Source organism: Cervus canadensis, chromosome 6 (genome assembly GCF_019320065.1).
Source record: "Cervus canadensis isolate Bull #8, Minnesota chromosome 6, ASM1932006v1, whole genome shotgun sequence".
Lineage (NCBI taxonomy): Eukaryota > Metazoa > Chordata > Mammalia > Artiodactyla > Cervidae > Cervus > Cervus canadensis.
In genome coordinates this window covers 17,641,302-17,655,212 of record NC_057391.1, presented here as the reverse complement: position 1 = coordinate 17,655,212, position 13,911 = coordinate 17,641,302, and the positions used below count along the sequence as shown (strand labels likewise).

At 34.5% G+C, this 13,911-nt stretch overlaps 1 protein-coding gene across 11 annotated transcripts in view; it reads left to right on the top strand.

Annotated features, from left to right (window-relative positions):
* MYO9A (myosin IXA) overlaps positions 1-13,911 on the top strand; it is a 236,254-nt gene that overhangs the window by 92,627 nt on the left and 129,716 nt on the right. For all 11 annotated transcript variants that reach the window (XM_043470964.1, XM_043470963.1, XM_043470968.1 and 8 more), the window contains 3 exons: positions 18-134; positions 2,535-2,669; positions 10,195-10,316. In XM_043470964.1, coding sequence (XP_043326899.1) covers positions 18-134; positions 2,535-2,669; positions 10,195-10,316 — 374 coding nt within the window. The remainder of the gene's footprint in view (positions 1-17; positions 135-2,534; positions 2,670-10,194; positions 10,317-13,911) is intronic.

Genomic DNA, 13,911 nt, shown 5'->3' with positions numbered 1-13,911 from the left:
TTTTTTTTTTCCCCTAGGCTGTGACAGTGAGGAACTCTATGGCTAAGTCTTTATATAGTGCCCTGTTTGACTGGATCGTTTTTCGGATTAATCATGCACTTATGAATAGTAAAGATTTGGAGCAAAATACCAAGGTAGACATATGTTGGACCCTAATATATTTTTCCTGAAAAACTGTTTTAATAAAATGGTTAATGCATGACTTTTAAAAACACAGAATTGTATATAGCAATAAGTATCACCTTATAGTATTCACCTTATATCACCTTATAATATTTCCTGGTATTTCTCTCCTTACTACTGTTTCTATGACCCTATTCAGGGAAACTGTTCTTTCTGTGCATCAGAGCTTTTACCCTATGTCCTTATATTCCTGTAGATGTACCTGTACAGAGTTGCTTTTAAATGTAAAAAGGGGATCATGCTACCTGCATTGTTTCTAATTTGTATTTTTTTAACCTAGCTATGTCTTGATATATATCTGGACCTCATTATTTTTAATATTGTAATATTATATAATATGCATATGTAGCATAAATTCAAATATATTCAAATACATTTTTTATTGTTATAAATGATTATGTAAGAGATATTCTTTGTGCAGATTTCTCTAGGATAAAATCCTCAAATTGTTGGACTTAAGGATACGTATATATTTAAAAAGCTTGGTTGCTACTGCTAAGTGGCTTTTCAAAAAAGACTACACCTCGTTAGAGATGAATGGAAGTGCCTGTTTCCCTGTGACTTTACTCAGTTGAGCATTATCAGTATTTTCATCTTGCTAATCTGATAAGGGGGACTATTTTATTATCAGTCTTTTCAGTGTTAGATGAAAGACGAGTACCTGCTCATGTTTTCTCTATTTTATTATTTCTTTATATATTTTTGCTATTTTTATCTTATTTGTCATTTTATTACAAGTCATTTTGGATATTGCAGAGACAAAGTTTCTGATACATAGTGCAAATATTTTCTCAACTTACAAGATTTGTTCATATTATGTTTTTAAGCCTATATATTTTAAAGTTTTGTCCCCAGTTAAATCTGTCATTATTTTACTTTATTGCCCTAGGTTTTATTTGTTTATTTTCCTTATATAGGAAGGGCTCGTCTAGGCCAAGTTTATAAAGTATGAATGTTTATTCTCATACTTTTAGAATTTAATTTATGTTCATGTTTGTGTTCACAATTATGTTTATGTTTTTTCCCCAGCTGGATTTTATTTTTTAACATGGTAGATTTTAGATATTTACCTTTAATCTTTTCAAATCCATTTTTATTCCCCAACAACTTTTATGAAATAGCCTACCTTTTCAGGCCAAATAGCAACGTCATCTTTATTACTTAATCCTACCGTCTTAAATATATTAATACAATTGCTCTTATATGACCATGTCATGCCTTAAGTCCACTAGTAGGAAATTGATTTAAATTTTAATCTAATTTACCAAATTGATTTCTTTCTGAAGATCATTATTTTCACTGCTTTTTGTAAGGGCTTAGAATTAGTCAGCAGAAGTAATCAAACAAAACACTTATAATGGAGACTTTTAAAAGTCTCTTGCTATTTATCACTCATTACATCAGTTTGCCCAGTATCTCTTAGCACCAGTGGAGAAAAATTGTTTCATTTAATCATAGCTGTCATACAACTCTATTTTAAGCATGAGGTAGGGTGTGGGAAGAATAATAGTTTGGGGTGTTAGGACTGAATATTCAACGTCCTTAGCAAGAAGTTAGAAGATTGTTTCTGGAAGTGTCATATCAAGAAATAGAAGAATAAACACTTTTTACTATATTATACTATTCTGTACCATGTAACTAAAAAGATTTGAGTGTTTTTGACTTTAGGGAGCAGAAATTGAGGATGGTGAAGTGGTTTGCTGTAATCTTTTTAGAACTGTTAAATGTCATAAATCTTTTTTTTTTTAAGTTAATGTCATAAATCTTGTATGACTACTTTGCTAAAAATTTTTAATGTTGTAACTTCAAGAAACCACATATTCTGATATCCAGTTTCATTTCTAGCCTGTGTAAGACAAGAAATATGCTTGTTAGCTTATCTTAAAGCAAAATTTTATTGGGATAGAGAAGTCAAACTAGGAAAATTTGCATGGTCCTTTGGCAGAACCAGGCATACCCAGGGTTAACCTAGCTTTACTTCACTAACCTTCTGACTTTGCAATAGCCTTTTTTTTTTTCCTTCCCTTGTCTCTGGGGATTTAGAGATTTGTGGTATTGAGGTAACAAGTCTTTAACTCTGCTTTGTACATTTCTGTGAAGTAATCAGTGAATTACATGTGTTAAAACTGGATGTATTTTTATAATTAAGATAAAAAGAAAATGATGAAGATAAAGAGAACTAAAATGCTTTTTATTTTTAGTATATTTTGGTTGACCACTGGGTCCCCTCAAATTTTCCTCTACTGCTGTCAAAGAACTTTGAACATTTTGCTACTTATATTGTGACTATTGTTCATGAAATAAATTTAAGCATCATTTTTTAACCATAATTTCTTTCTTGTTTTTCACAGACTTTGTCCATTGGTGTTCTTGATATTTTTGGGTTTGAAGATTATGAAAATAACAGCTTTGAACAGTTCTGTATTAATTTTGCTAATGAACGTTTACAACACTACTTTAATCAGCATATCTTTAAATTGGAGCAAGTGAGTACCTGAATGGGCTTCCCAGGTGGCTTGGTGGTAAAGAATCCGCCTGCCAATGCAGGAGATGCAGGAGATGTGGGTTCAATATCTGGGTTGGGAAGATTCCCTGGAAGAGGAAATGGCAACCCACTCTAGTACTCCTGCCTTGAAAATCTCAAGGACAGAGGAACCTGGCGGGTTACAGTCTATGGGTTCACAACTGAGCAACTGAGCACACACATGTGTGAGGATGTGAATGTGTGTTCACTTGCCCCTTCCCCACTCCCTGAACCCCCACCTGCACCTTCACATACACCACATAAGTTTTTTGAGTCATAGTCATGATAAGTATTTTAAGTGTTGATTTCAATAAAGATATTATTATCTTCATATTAGTGTAAGCAAATGACAGATGAGAGCATAGATTTTTGGGCCTTATCACACAGGGTATTCTGTTTTAATTAAAAGGCCTCAAGTAGAATCAGTAATATGTGCTTATTTGATGGAACCTTTGAATGAAAAGATCTATGGGTTTGTTTTGATTTTTGTTGATGTTTTTGATTTTTAATTGCTTTTGTGGCCTTGGTCACAGTGTGTCATATTAAGTATGCTTGTTTGATTCCTTTGATCTCTTTAGTTCAAGGATGGGATAGAGGAGCTTATTAATAGAATCTTAAATCAGCTTAGAATGTGGATACAAAGAAACAGGACAGTATAGAGAGACCAAATTGAGTAACTACATGTTTTTTATGAAATGCTCAAATTGATTGAATTAGGATAGGAAGAGTAAGCCATCAGTTTACATGAGAATTCTTAGGGTAACTGCAGGGTCGAAAGAAATGTGGGTTCTTTCTCTAAGCCAGGTTTGAATTCAGTAACAAGTTGAGTTTATAGCCCAGAAGTTAAGTTTGCATATGAAGACATAAATAAAAGGTGGGTTCACATTCAACTCAAAGGAATAATGAAGAAAAGAAATGAACAGAAAATCACAACAGTTTCCTGTCATTGGGGCTTGCTCTGTCTTGGCTTTAAGCACAACTGTTTAAGCACCACTGTTAAAAGATAGTATTATTTTTTATAATATCACCTAACATGTAGTGCTTACCATTAAGTGATAGAAATAAAAATATACCAAAGATGCTTTGGGAGGAAACATTTTGAGAATTTTAATTACTGAAGTTCACTTCTAAGCCTTGCCCAAAATTAATACATGGGAGAGATATGTAATATATTGCCATGCAGGATGATAGGTACTAAAATCAGATATAAGGTAAAGTAGTGATAGAAAGAGTCGGACACGACTGAGCGACTTCACTTTCACTTTTCACTTTCATGCATTGAAGAAGGAAATGGCAACCCACTCCAGTGTTCTTGCCTGGAGAATTCCAGGGACGGCGGAGCCTGGTAGGCTGCCGTTTATGGGGTCGCACAGAGTCGGACACGACTGAAGTGACTTAGCAGCAGCAGCAGTGATAGAAAGGATGAAACTTATTAGAATTTGTTGAAAGTCTGCAGAGATTTCCTAGGAATAGAGTGATTCTGGAATAGAGTTTTGAATAGAAAGTTGAGCTCACCAGACTCAATAGGGAAAAGACATTTTAAAGATAACAATATCTTTAAAACTGTGAGGGATAAAATAGCACAGCACTTTTGATGAACTGGAAATGATTCAGTGTAGCAAAAATACAGGATATAAGGATGAGGGCAGGAAAGGAGATATGTTTGATGAGATAGTCTCGATCAGATAGTTGTTCAGAGAAGATTAGAATTTTTCTGTTAGAGAATGGGGAGCTATTTGAAGTATGTTTAGCAAACATTTGAATTGGAACTGTGGAAGATGTATTGAAGAGAGTCAATTATATTTCAGGCACTGTTAGGCGTTGAAGATAAACAGTTTAGAGTTGAGGAATCTTATTGTCGAGTTCATAATCTAGGGAGTTGTTCTTTTGTCTGTCCCTCTTCTGGGGATGTCAGACTAGAAAATTTTGACCAAACTTGCCTTGCAGAACATCTAAAAAATAAAAAAACTGAACAAAACATAATTGAAAGCATTGGAGTACCTTCAAATAAGTGAAGTTTTACAGGGCTCAGATATGCAAGCGTGAAATCTAGGGAGATGAGCTCAGCATTCAGGGAATGCTTTGTTGCTAGAGACATTTCTCTTCTGGTAGAAGGCTTCCAAAAAGGATTTTCTCCAGATTAAAGAGCAAAAGAGGAGCTCCCTGGCAACTCCCAGAGGCTTGAAGACCTCAAAGGGTTATATCTTATAGTAAAGGTAAAGCAGAAATGGGGCTTTCCCAGTGGCTCAGTCAGTAAAGAATCCGCCTGCCGTACAGGAGACTGCCTGTAATGCAGGAGACCCAGGCTCAATCCCTGGGTCAGGAAGATCCCCTGGAGAAGGAAATGGCAGCCCACTCCAGTATTCTTGCCTGGGAAATCCCATGGACAGAGGAACCTGTCAGGCTACAGTCTGTGGGATTGCAAGAGTCAGACATGACTCAGTGACTAAGCCAACTACCAAAGCAGAAGTAGAGCAGGCAGTCATCATAGGGGCTAAAGCTCAGTTTAAAATAATTTCAGTTCCTGATTGGGTTAAAACAACTTAGAATTTCTAGTGTTCTTAGCCACCTGCTAAGAGTAAATCCAGTCTCTGATGGAGAAAGAGATCATCTCATTACTAAAGTTATCTCTGCACTTTTCCACGTGTGAGCATTCAGATTTTTAACTGAGATGTTTGTTTAAGACATACAAGGAAGAAAACCAACATGAGAAAAAACCAAGAGAAGTGAGACAGTAGACTACCATAGGGGATTCAGATAATGATCTTATCAAACATGAACTTTAACAGTGGTTTCAAGAAATTTTTTAAAGTGATAATTTTATTAAAGAACAGCAAACTTTAAAAAAATCTTAAGTTTAGGAAAATCTAGGACTAAAAAGTAGGTGAAATTAAGAACATAATATTAATTTTCACAGTTAGATATAACTTAAGAGAAAATTAGTGATTTGGAAGATAGAAGAAATACCAGCTTGATGAATAAAGGCAGAAGATACAAATATTGTAAGAGACATATGGGACATAGTGAAAAGATCTAACATATGTGTTACAGGAATTCTGGAAAAACATGTAAAAGTGAGAGAATAGGATTGAAGCTATATTTGAAGAAACAATGGCTGATAACTTTCCAAAATTAAAACAAAAAACAACAAAATCCAACATACGCACATTTGAGAAGCCCTAAGAATGCAAATGTTGGATGAGTTACAAGCTGAAATCAAGCCAGTCAGGAGAAACATCAACGACCTCAAATACACAGATGATATCGCTCTAGTGGCAGACAGTGAAGAGGAGCCAAAGAGCCTGTTGATGAGGGTGAAGGAGGAGAGTGAAAGAGCCAGCTTAAGAGTGAATATTAATAAAAACTAAAATCATGGCGTCCAGCCCCATTACTGTGTGCCAGATAGGAAGGGAAAAGGTGGGAGTAGTGACAGATTTCCTCTTCTTGGGCCCTAAAATCACTGTGGATGGTGACTGCAGCCATGAAATCAGAAGATGGTTGCTTCCTGGCAGGAAAGTGATGGCAAACTTAGACAGCGTGTTGAAAAGCAGAGACATTACTCTGCTGACAAAGGTCTGTATAGTCAACACTGTGGTCTTCCCAGTGGTCATGTACGGTTGTGAGAGCTGGACCGTAAAGAAGGCAAAACACCAAAGAATTTATGCCTTTGAACTATGATGATAGAGAAGACTCCTGAAAGTCCCTTGGAAATTTCACAGTATTGAAATCACACAGATCTCAAAACCATACTGAAGTTTTATCAGAAACCATCAACAAAAAGATAACTAGAAAATACTTTATGATTAAAAGTTAAGAAATGAATTTCTAACCAGCTTAGAAATTGACAAAATTAGAGCACATATTGAACCTAATATGTTAAATATTAAAACTTGTGTCTAGGGCTGGTGCACTGGGAAGACCCAGAGGGATGGGATGGAGAGGGAGGCAGGAGGGGGGATCGGGATGGGGAATACATGTAAATCCATGGCTGATTCATGTCAATGTATGGCAAAAACCACTACAATATTGTAAAGTAATTAGCCTCCAACTAATAAAAATAAAGGGAAAAAAAAAAACAAACTTGTGTCTAAAGGTGTACTTTAGTCACTGAAGAAATTTGACTAATGATATAATTAGAGGAAAATTTTATAGCTGTCAGAATATTTTAGGATTGAAGATCAATGAGTTAACACATTTGAAAATGATCAGAAACCTAAACAAAAGGAAATAATAAAAGAAAAAATAAAAATGAAAACAAATATATTATGGGAAGGGATCGACAAAAATCATAAACTTTGACAAAGTAAGTAATACTTTGACCAATAACATTTATAAAAGTCTCAAGAAATGCGTGGGAAAGAGACGGAGACACATAGAGACAGAGAGGGATATAAATAGCCAGAATTCCAATGATAAAGACTACATCATTGTATATTCTATACATATTAAAAAGTTACAGAATACACTAAACAACTTTATATCCATAAGTAGACTTATCAAATAATCTGAGAAAAAACTTTTCAAAACTGTGTTGACACAGATAAAACAAAGTTCAAGTCTTAACTGTTGGGACTTCCCTTGCCATCCTTTGGTTGAGAAGCCGCCTGCCAATGCAGGGGACATAGTTTCCATCCCTGGTCCAGGAAGATCCTACATGTCGTGGAGCACCTAAGCCTGTGTGCCACAACTAGTGAGCCTGGGCACTTGGAGCCCATGCTCTGCAGTGAGAGAAGCCACCCCAGTGAGAAGCCTACACACAGCTCCTAGAGAGTAGCCCCTGCTTGCTGCAACTAGAGAAGGCCTGTGTGCAGCAATGAAGACCCAGCGCAACCAAAAACAAAATTACGTAGCTATTAAAGAAATTGAATATGTAATTAAAATTCTTTCCGTAAAGGACATGTAAGCCAAAATGGCATCATTGATGAATTCTGCCAATGGTGAGAGAAGTATTTTCAGTTTGACATAAATTTTTATGTGGAATACATAAAAGGGGACAATTCTGAATATATTTTGGGGAGCCAAGATAACCTAAATCTGTGAAGAACATTAGTAGTAGAAGTTTTCAGTTTGCTAATATTTGTTTAAATATTTAATTAGCAAATTAAATCCAGCAAGATATACAAAAGGATAATATATCAGAACCAAGTGGAGTTTTTTTGGTGTGTATTATATCTGACCACCAATTAGTTTAATTCATCTGTTAACAAGACAGAAGAAGAAAAAAATTCATGGTGTTCTCAATAAAAATATAAAATGCATTTGATAAAATTACATACTCAGTCTTGTTCAAAACAAAACCTTTAGCAAGGTATAGAAAGGAACTTCCTGATAAAGGCCATTTATAAAAAACCAACAGTTAATATCGTACTTAATGGAAACAGACTAAATGATTTCCCCCTAAGATTGAGAACAAGGCAAGGATGTTTTCTAAGAATTTTTTTATCATGAATGTAGGCATATGAGGACATCCAAATGGAAAGTAAACATAGGAAAAGATATTTCATTTATTAGTCTTTAGGGAAAATAAACCCATACTTAAATATTTCTAGGCACTCACCAGAATGACTAAAATGAAAAAACTGATAATACAGATATTAGAGAAATACTGTGCACTGGGAAGTCTCATACACTGGTGGTGGGTGCATAGATTGGTACAGCCACTTTAGAAAGTTGTTTGGCAGTATCTTCTGAGTTTATATGTTTGTAGTTTATAAGCCTGTGGTTTCACTCTCCAAATCTGTATAAATGCTTACAAAAAGTTGTACAGAAATGTGCATGATGCCATTATTTTTAATAGTCAAAGTTGGAAATGAGTGTAACGTCCATCAATAGTCCAGTAGATGAATGTATTGTATATAAATATATCACTGGTTCTTGAAGAGTTAGTTATTCGTCTCCTACCCCAACTGGTACAATCAGTATCACCTAGGCACCCCTTCCAAGTGCAGTACCCCAAACTTGCTTATTCACAAATTCTGAGTTTGTGGCTTCTTTTTTTTAACAAACCTTCATGTGATTCTCTTGTATTTTAAAGTTTGAGAGTTAACACTCCATAGCAGATTTTGGCATGCCTTTTCTATAAAAAAGTGTAAGTAAATCAGTCTTCTGGGTTTTGGAGGCCGTGTGGTCTCAGCTGTGCAATTACTTTGAGAAAGCAGCCTAGACAATGCATAAATGAGTAAATGTAGTACTCCATAACCTGTGTCTTATAGCAATTAAAATGCATGTACTTTAGATGCATTTGACAACATAGATGTTTCTCTGAAACATAATGTTGAGTAACAGAAGAAAAGCCAGATGAAAGAATATGTATTGCATGATTCTATATACATAGGATAATAGTTAACTTTGAGCAGGAGGCTCTGAATCACCATTGGGAAAATGGAATGAGAAGGGATTTTGAAATACTAGTCAAGAATATAAAAATCCATATGCTTACACTATCTAGTATGCTTTTTATCCATGCTGTGAAAAGGAATAGGGAAAAACCTTTACCGTTGCTTGGGGGTGACCTTTATATAGCATTACTTGCTTGTGAAACTATTGAGGGGGAAGAATTAAGTTAGCATTTACTTTTTGCAATTAGAGTAACTAGTTTGTACTAGGGCCCACTTTTCCTTTACAGGATAATGATAATGCAGAAAGAGTGATTAAGTTATTAAAATCACTGTTGCACGAAACCACTGTATTTGCTGAGAGGTATGCAAGTATAATCAGTGAATACTAAAACCATCAGATGAACAGGATATTAATTTGGTGCCTAAATATTATTGCAGTGTAGAACCTTCTTTATTTTCAGAATCATCTTTCTGCCAGTTTAAAAAGTAAAAGTAAAAGCATCACAGAGATGAATAAAAGTATTTATTTCCCATTGTAGAGGCTGAGGAAGGAACAGTGGGGGCTTCATAAGGGAGTTTTGAATGGTTACTCAGTGTGTGAACTGAGTTATTTAGTCTTGGAATTGGGGAAACTACTCTGCCCCCACCTTTTGAAAGTTATTCTGTTTTTTTTTGCCAAAGTTCAGTATGTATGAATTCTATATGATTTTTATCAGCGATCACTGGAAGTGGTAGTTTTCCAGTTTTCTCAGACATTGTTTCATTAAATTCACTGTTGATGATTCAGTAGTTCTTTTTGATGGCTTTGAGTTGTGTGGGAGAAATTAGTCTTTTCTTTTTATATATTTCCTTAGTGTAGTCATCAGATAGTGTAGCTAAAACAAATCAAACTTAAATTTTCCATCTGAGTGGAATCACAAATAGGATTCTAGTCAGAAAATTTGGTTGCATGTACCATTAAAAGAAAATAGCCATATGCTGTATCACGATTTTATGCAACTGAAGTATACATTTCTTTCATTGTGTAGATTAATGATTTTTAAATGTTTAGTCTATTCTTTTAATCCTGTTAAAAACTTATTAATTCTTATTCTCACATACCTTTTATTTTCTGCAAGATGAATAAATTGTTAATTTGTTATTTCCTAGGAGGAATATAGAACTGAAGGTATCAGCTGGCACAATATAGACTATATTGATAATACCTGTTGCATAAATCTTATTAGCAAGAAACCAACAGGCCTGCTCCATCTTTTGGATGAAGAAAGCAAGTAAGTATGATTCTTTTCAGTTTTGTTACTGCCCATTTGAGTTTTTCATGTCTTCTTAAGCCCTAAACTTTCTTCTTAATGTTATTAAGAGCTAAAGTTTCCCTGGTATGCATTTTTTTGTGTGTTTCTAAGAAAATTGGATGGACTTGGCTATTGAACTCATTTTTTCCTTGACTTTATCCAAATTTCTTCTGCGAAGTCACTTTGATGTTCAATTGTTGGTATATATTTTTTTTGCTTTGTGTTTCTCTCTTATTGAATTAAGTTTTAAATATGAGGTGTGTTTGCAGTTTTCTTGTTTAGTGGTGAAAAATATAATAATAGATTTGTGATATCTGCCATGGCTGTGCAAGTTTTTAGTGACACATATGTTAGATATTTGCCATCCCTTGGTAGCACTGTTCAGTATACCAAACTTAAATATATATGCTGCAGAAATAATGCTTCATGGAGCATCCTCCACTATGTTCTCAGTGCTCTAGAAAGTATTATTATAGTTTAATTATCCTAAGAGATGGCAAATCTAGAATTGGAGAAACCAAAGTGGTGGAGAGTGTGTTGGTTTTCTATGACTCTTTAGTAAAATATTTAGGGATTGAATTAGGTCACTTGATTCTTCGTTTAATACTATACCCATTAAACTCAGATATAAAATATTAAATAGTAACTTTCATACGTAGGATGACTGTATACCAGATTTGTGTAGGACAATTTAAAGTTTATACCTATTATTTATTTTAGTTATTAAAGGCAACTATTTTTACTCTAAGAATATCCTGATAGGTATGGTAAGTTATATGTTGTTGCCATATTAATATACCATAAATTCACAGAATTGCTGCATAGAATTATAAAGTAATATGGCAGAGCTGCAAAATATATTGGAGATTGCCAACAATTATATCTGCCTTCCCATCATTAGTCTATTTTCATTAATCTAAATGAATTAAAATTCAGCAAAAAGCATTTTAATTTTATGTGCAAAGTTGTAAACCTTTCTTGTATTGCTCTATATTTCCCAAAACATACATTATCTCTTATAAAATTGTGAGGTTAGTGGTTCTTAACTCTGCTTACATGCCTTACTTCTGATGTATTTTATTTTAGAAAGTGTCGTAGGTGATTTTGATATTTAGTATGGAGAACCATTGTGGTAGATACTGAGATGATAAGCAGTTATTTTGTTTGAGCTATCTTATGAACAAGAAAATTTAAGCAGTTTGAGAAAAAGATCATATGTATAGTAAATGATGGACTTGAGATTCAAACCCTCCAGGTATTTCTGAATAAGAAGCTTTATTTTTGTCTTTTACTTGAAGTTTTGTTTTCCTTTTTTATTGCAGTAACATTGGTTTATAACATTATATAAGATTCACGTGTACATTATATTTCTACTTCTGTATGCCCTACAGTATGTGGTCACTACCAAAAGTTTATTTTTTATCTGTCACCATACAGTTGATCCCTTTTTCCAATTTCACCTTCCCCCTGCCCCATCTTCTCTGTTGTATAAAAAACTAGTATACAAGCAAAATCAAAATACAAGAGTAAACCAAACAAAAACACACATGAGCTACCGAGAGCAGAATAATGAGCTCGTGCTTTGAAGTATTGTCCTTATTTGCTTCACCATAATGCTTAGACTGTGATGTCAGAAGTTCAGGGTTGTCTTCTAGCTCTATTAACTACCCTCAGCAAATTTCTTAATATCCTTAGTCCTCAGTTTTCCTGCATGCAAAAAGGAAATAATGATGATAAATTACAATGCTGTCTACTGTCTATCTTACAGTGGTTGTGAGCAGGAAATAAGCTATGGATATATAATTAAAACATGAATAGAGCAAGGGGGTCTTGTCTGTTATTCTTTAAGCAAAGTTTCATTGAGTGCACATCTTATTATGTTATACAAAGACCATCTTTACCTGGTCAGTTGCTACCTCACAGAAATGTAAATATTGCCCAGTGAAGAGAATATCACCTCTTTGTTGTTACCCAAAAGCTTGTGGGGTTAAGCCACAGGTCGAGAAATTACAGGAAGACAGACTTTGGCTCAGTATAAGAAAGAGCTTTTTATTCATTAGAACTGATTAGCAGCTGCTTCATAAAGTAGTAGAATTTTCCATTATAGTAATTATTTTGCATCATCTATCAAGGTACTTTTGCAGGTAGGAGATTGGACTGAATAACCTCTTAATTGCCACTTCAATTGTGCTTCTATATCAACTCTCCGTAAAATTTTTAATAAACCATAGTATTATTTCCCTTGCTTTAAGTTAATCCTGTTATCTTTCCTTATAAATGGACCAGGTTTGTCTCTCTGTTTTAACGTCCCAGAAGATGCAAAGACATGAAATATTTTCCCTCTTTCAGGTACCAGTAAAGAGGACTTGACAATAAATTAGTATCATTTGGAAAGAGCTGTTTTTGAAATCACTTTTGAGTATTTTTCCTCTAAAAATATTTTGTTCTGTAGAGGATATATTACATGAAATATCATTACTGGTATTCCTGCTTCATTCAGTGTGTTTGTAGTGCTTTAGGAGCACATGTTGGAAGTTAGAATTCTTGTTTAATCTTGTCTTTGTTGTCTGCTGGCTGTTCAAATTTTATAAATTAGATTCTAAAGGATGCAGTGTGGAGTTTAGAAAGGAGGAATGTTGTAAGCAAAGTGAAGACTGTTCTAGTCTTTTCCATAGTAGTCAATGTGATCTGCTGACAGCAGCACTGGCAGCATCTTAAAGGTTGTTACAAGTACAGTCTCATACTTCCATCCCAGACTTCTTGAGTCAGACTCTGCGTTTTATTTAAAAACTGAAGTTAAAATCAGAGCATTCATTTAGGCCAACATTTTATCAATCTTGCTTGGTCGTAAGAATTACCTGGGGAACTTATAAATAGTACTTTGTCACTGGCCTAGCATCAGTTCAGTAGAATCACAGGAGATGGGGTCCAGGCATTGGTATTTTTGAAAACTCCTTAGGGTAGCCTTAGATTAGTGCAAAGAAACAATAATCTAAGGCTACCCTTGCAGGTAGTCTTTGGGGAACATTGATGAAGAGTTTTGAAATTCACAATAATGTCTGCCTGGCCTCTGTTCCAGGCTCTTTTGCTTGATTATGTAGTAGGTATCCACAATTGTTTATTGAATGCAGGACTGGTGGAAAGCTTTTTTTCCCATCTTTCCTTGTTTGCAATAGAAACTGCCCTTATATTTGTTCTCATTAATTATCTTCCAATAAAAAAAAAAGAAGTAATGTATTAATAAAAATGGGCAAAAGATGTAAATAAACAATATAAGTGTTCCATAAATGTGAAAATTAGCATTGGTTTTAATAAAGGAAATTTAAATGGAAACATTTGTTTCCATTGTTTATCCAAAAAAAAAAAAAGAAACAAATCACAAGCTTTTTAATGACCCAAAGGATTAGAAGAAAAATAGACCTTTACCCAGAAACAATGAGATGAACATCCTTCCTGAAAAGAAGCATGCTGCTGTGGAGTAGTGAGAGGTGTGTTTGCAGAAGTTGGATTGGTCTGGGCTCAGAAGCTTGTATTTCAATTATCTGAAGTAGGGGAGGTACACCATTAAAAGCAC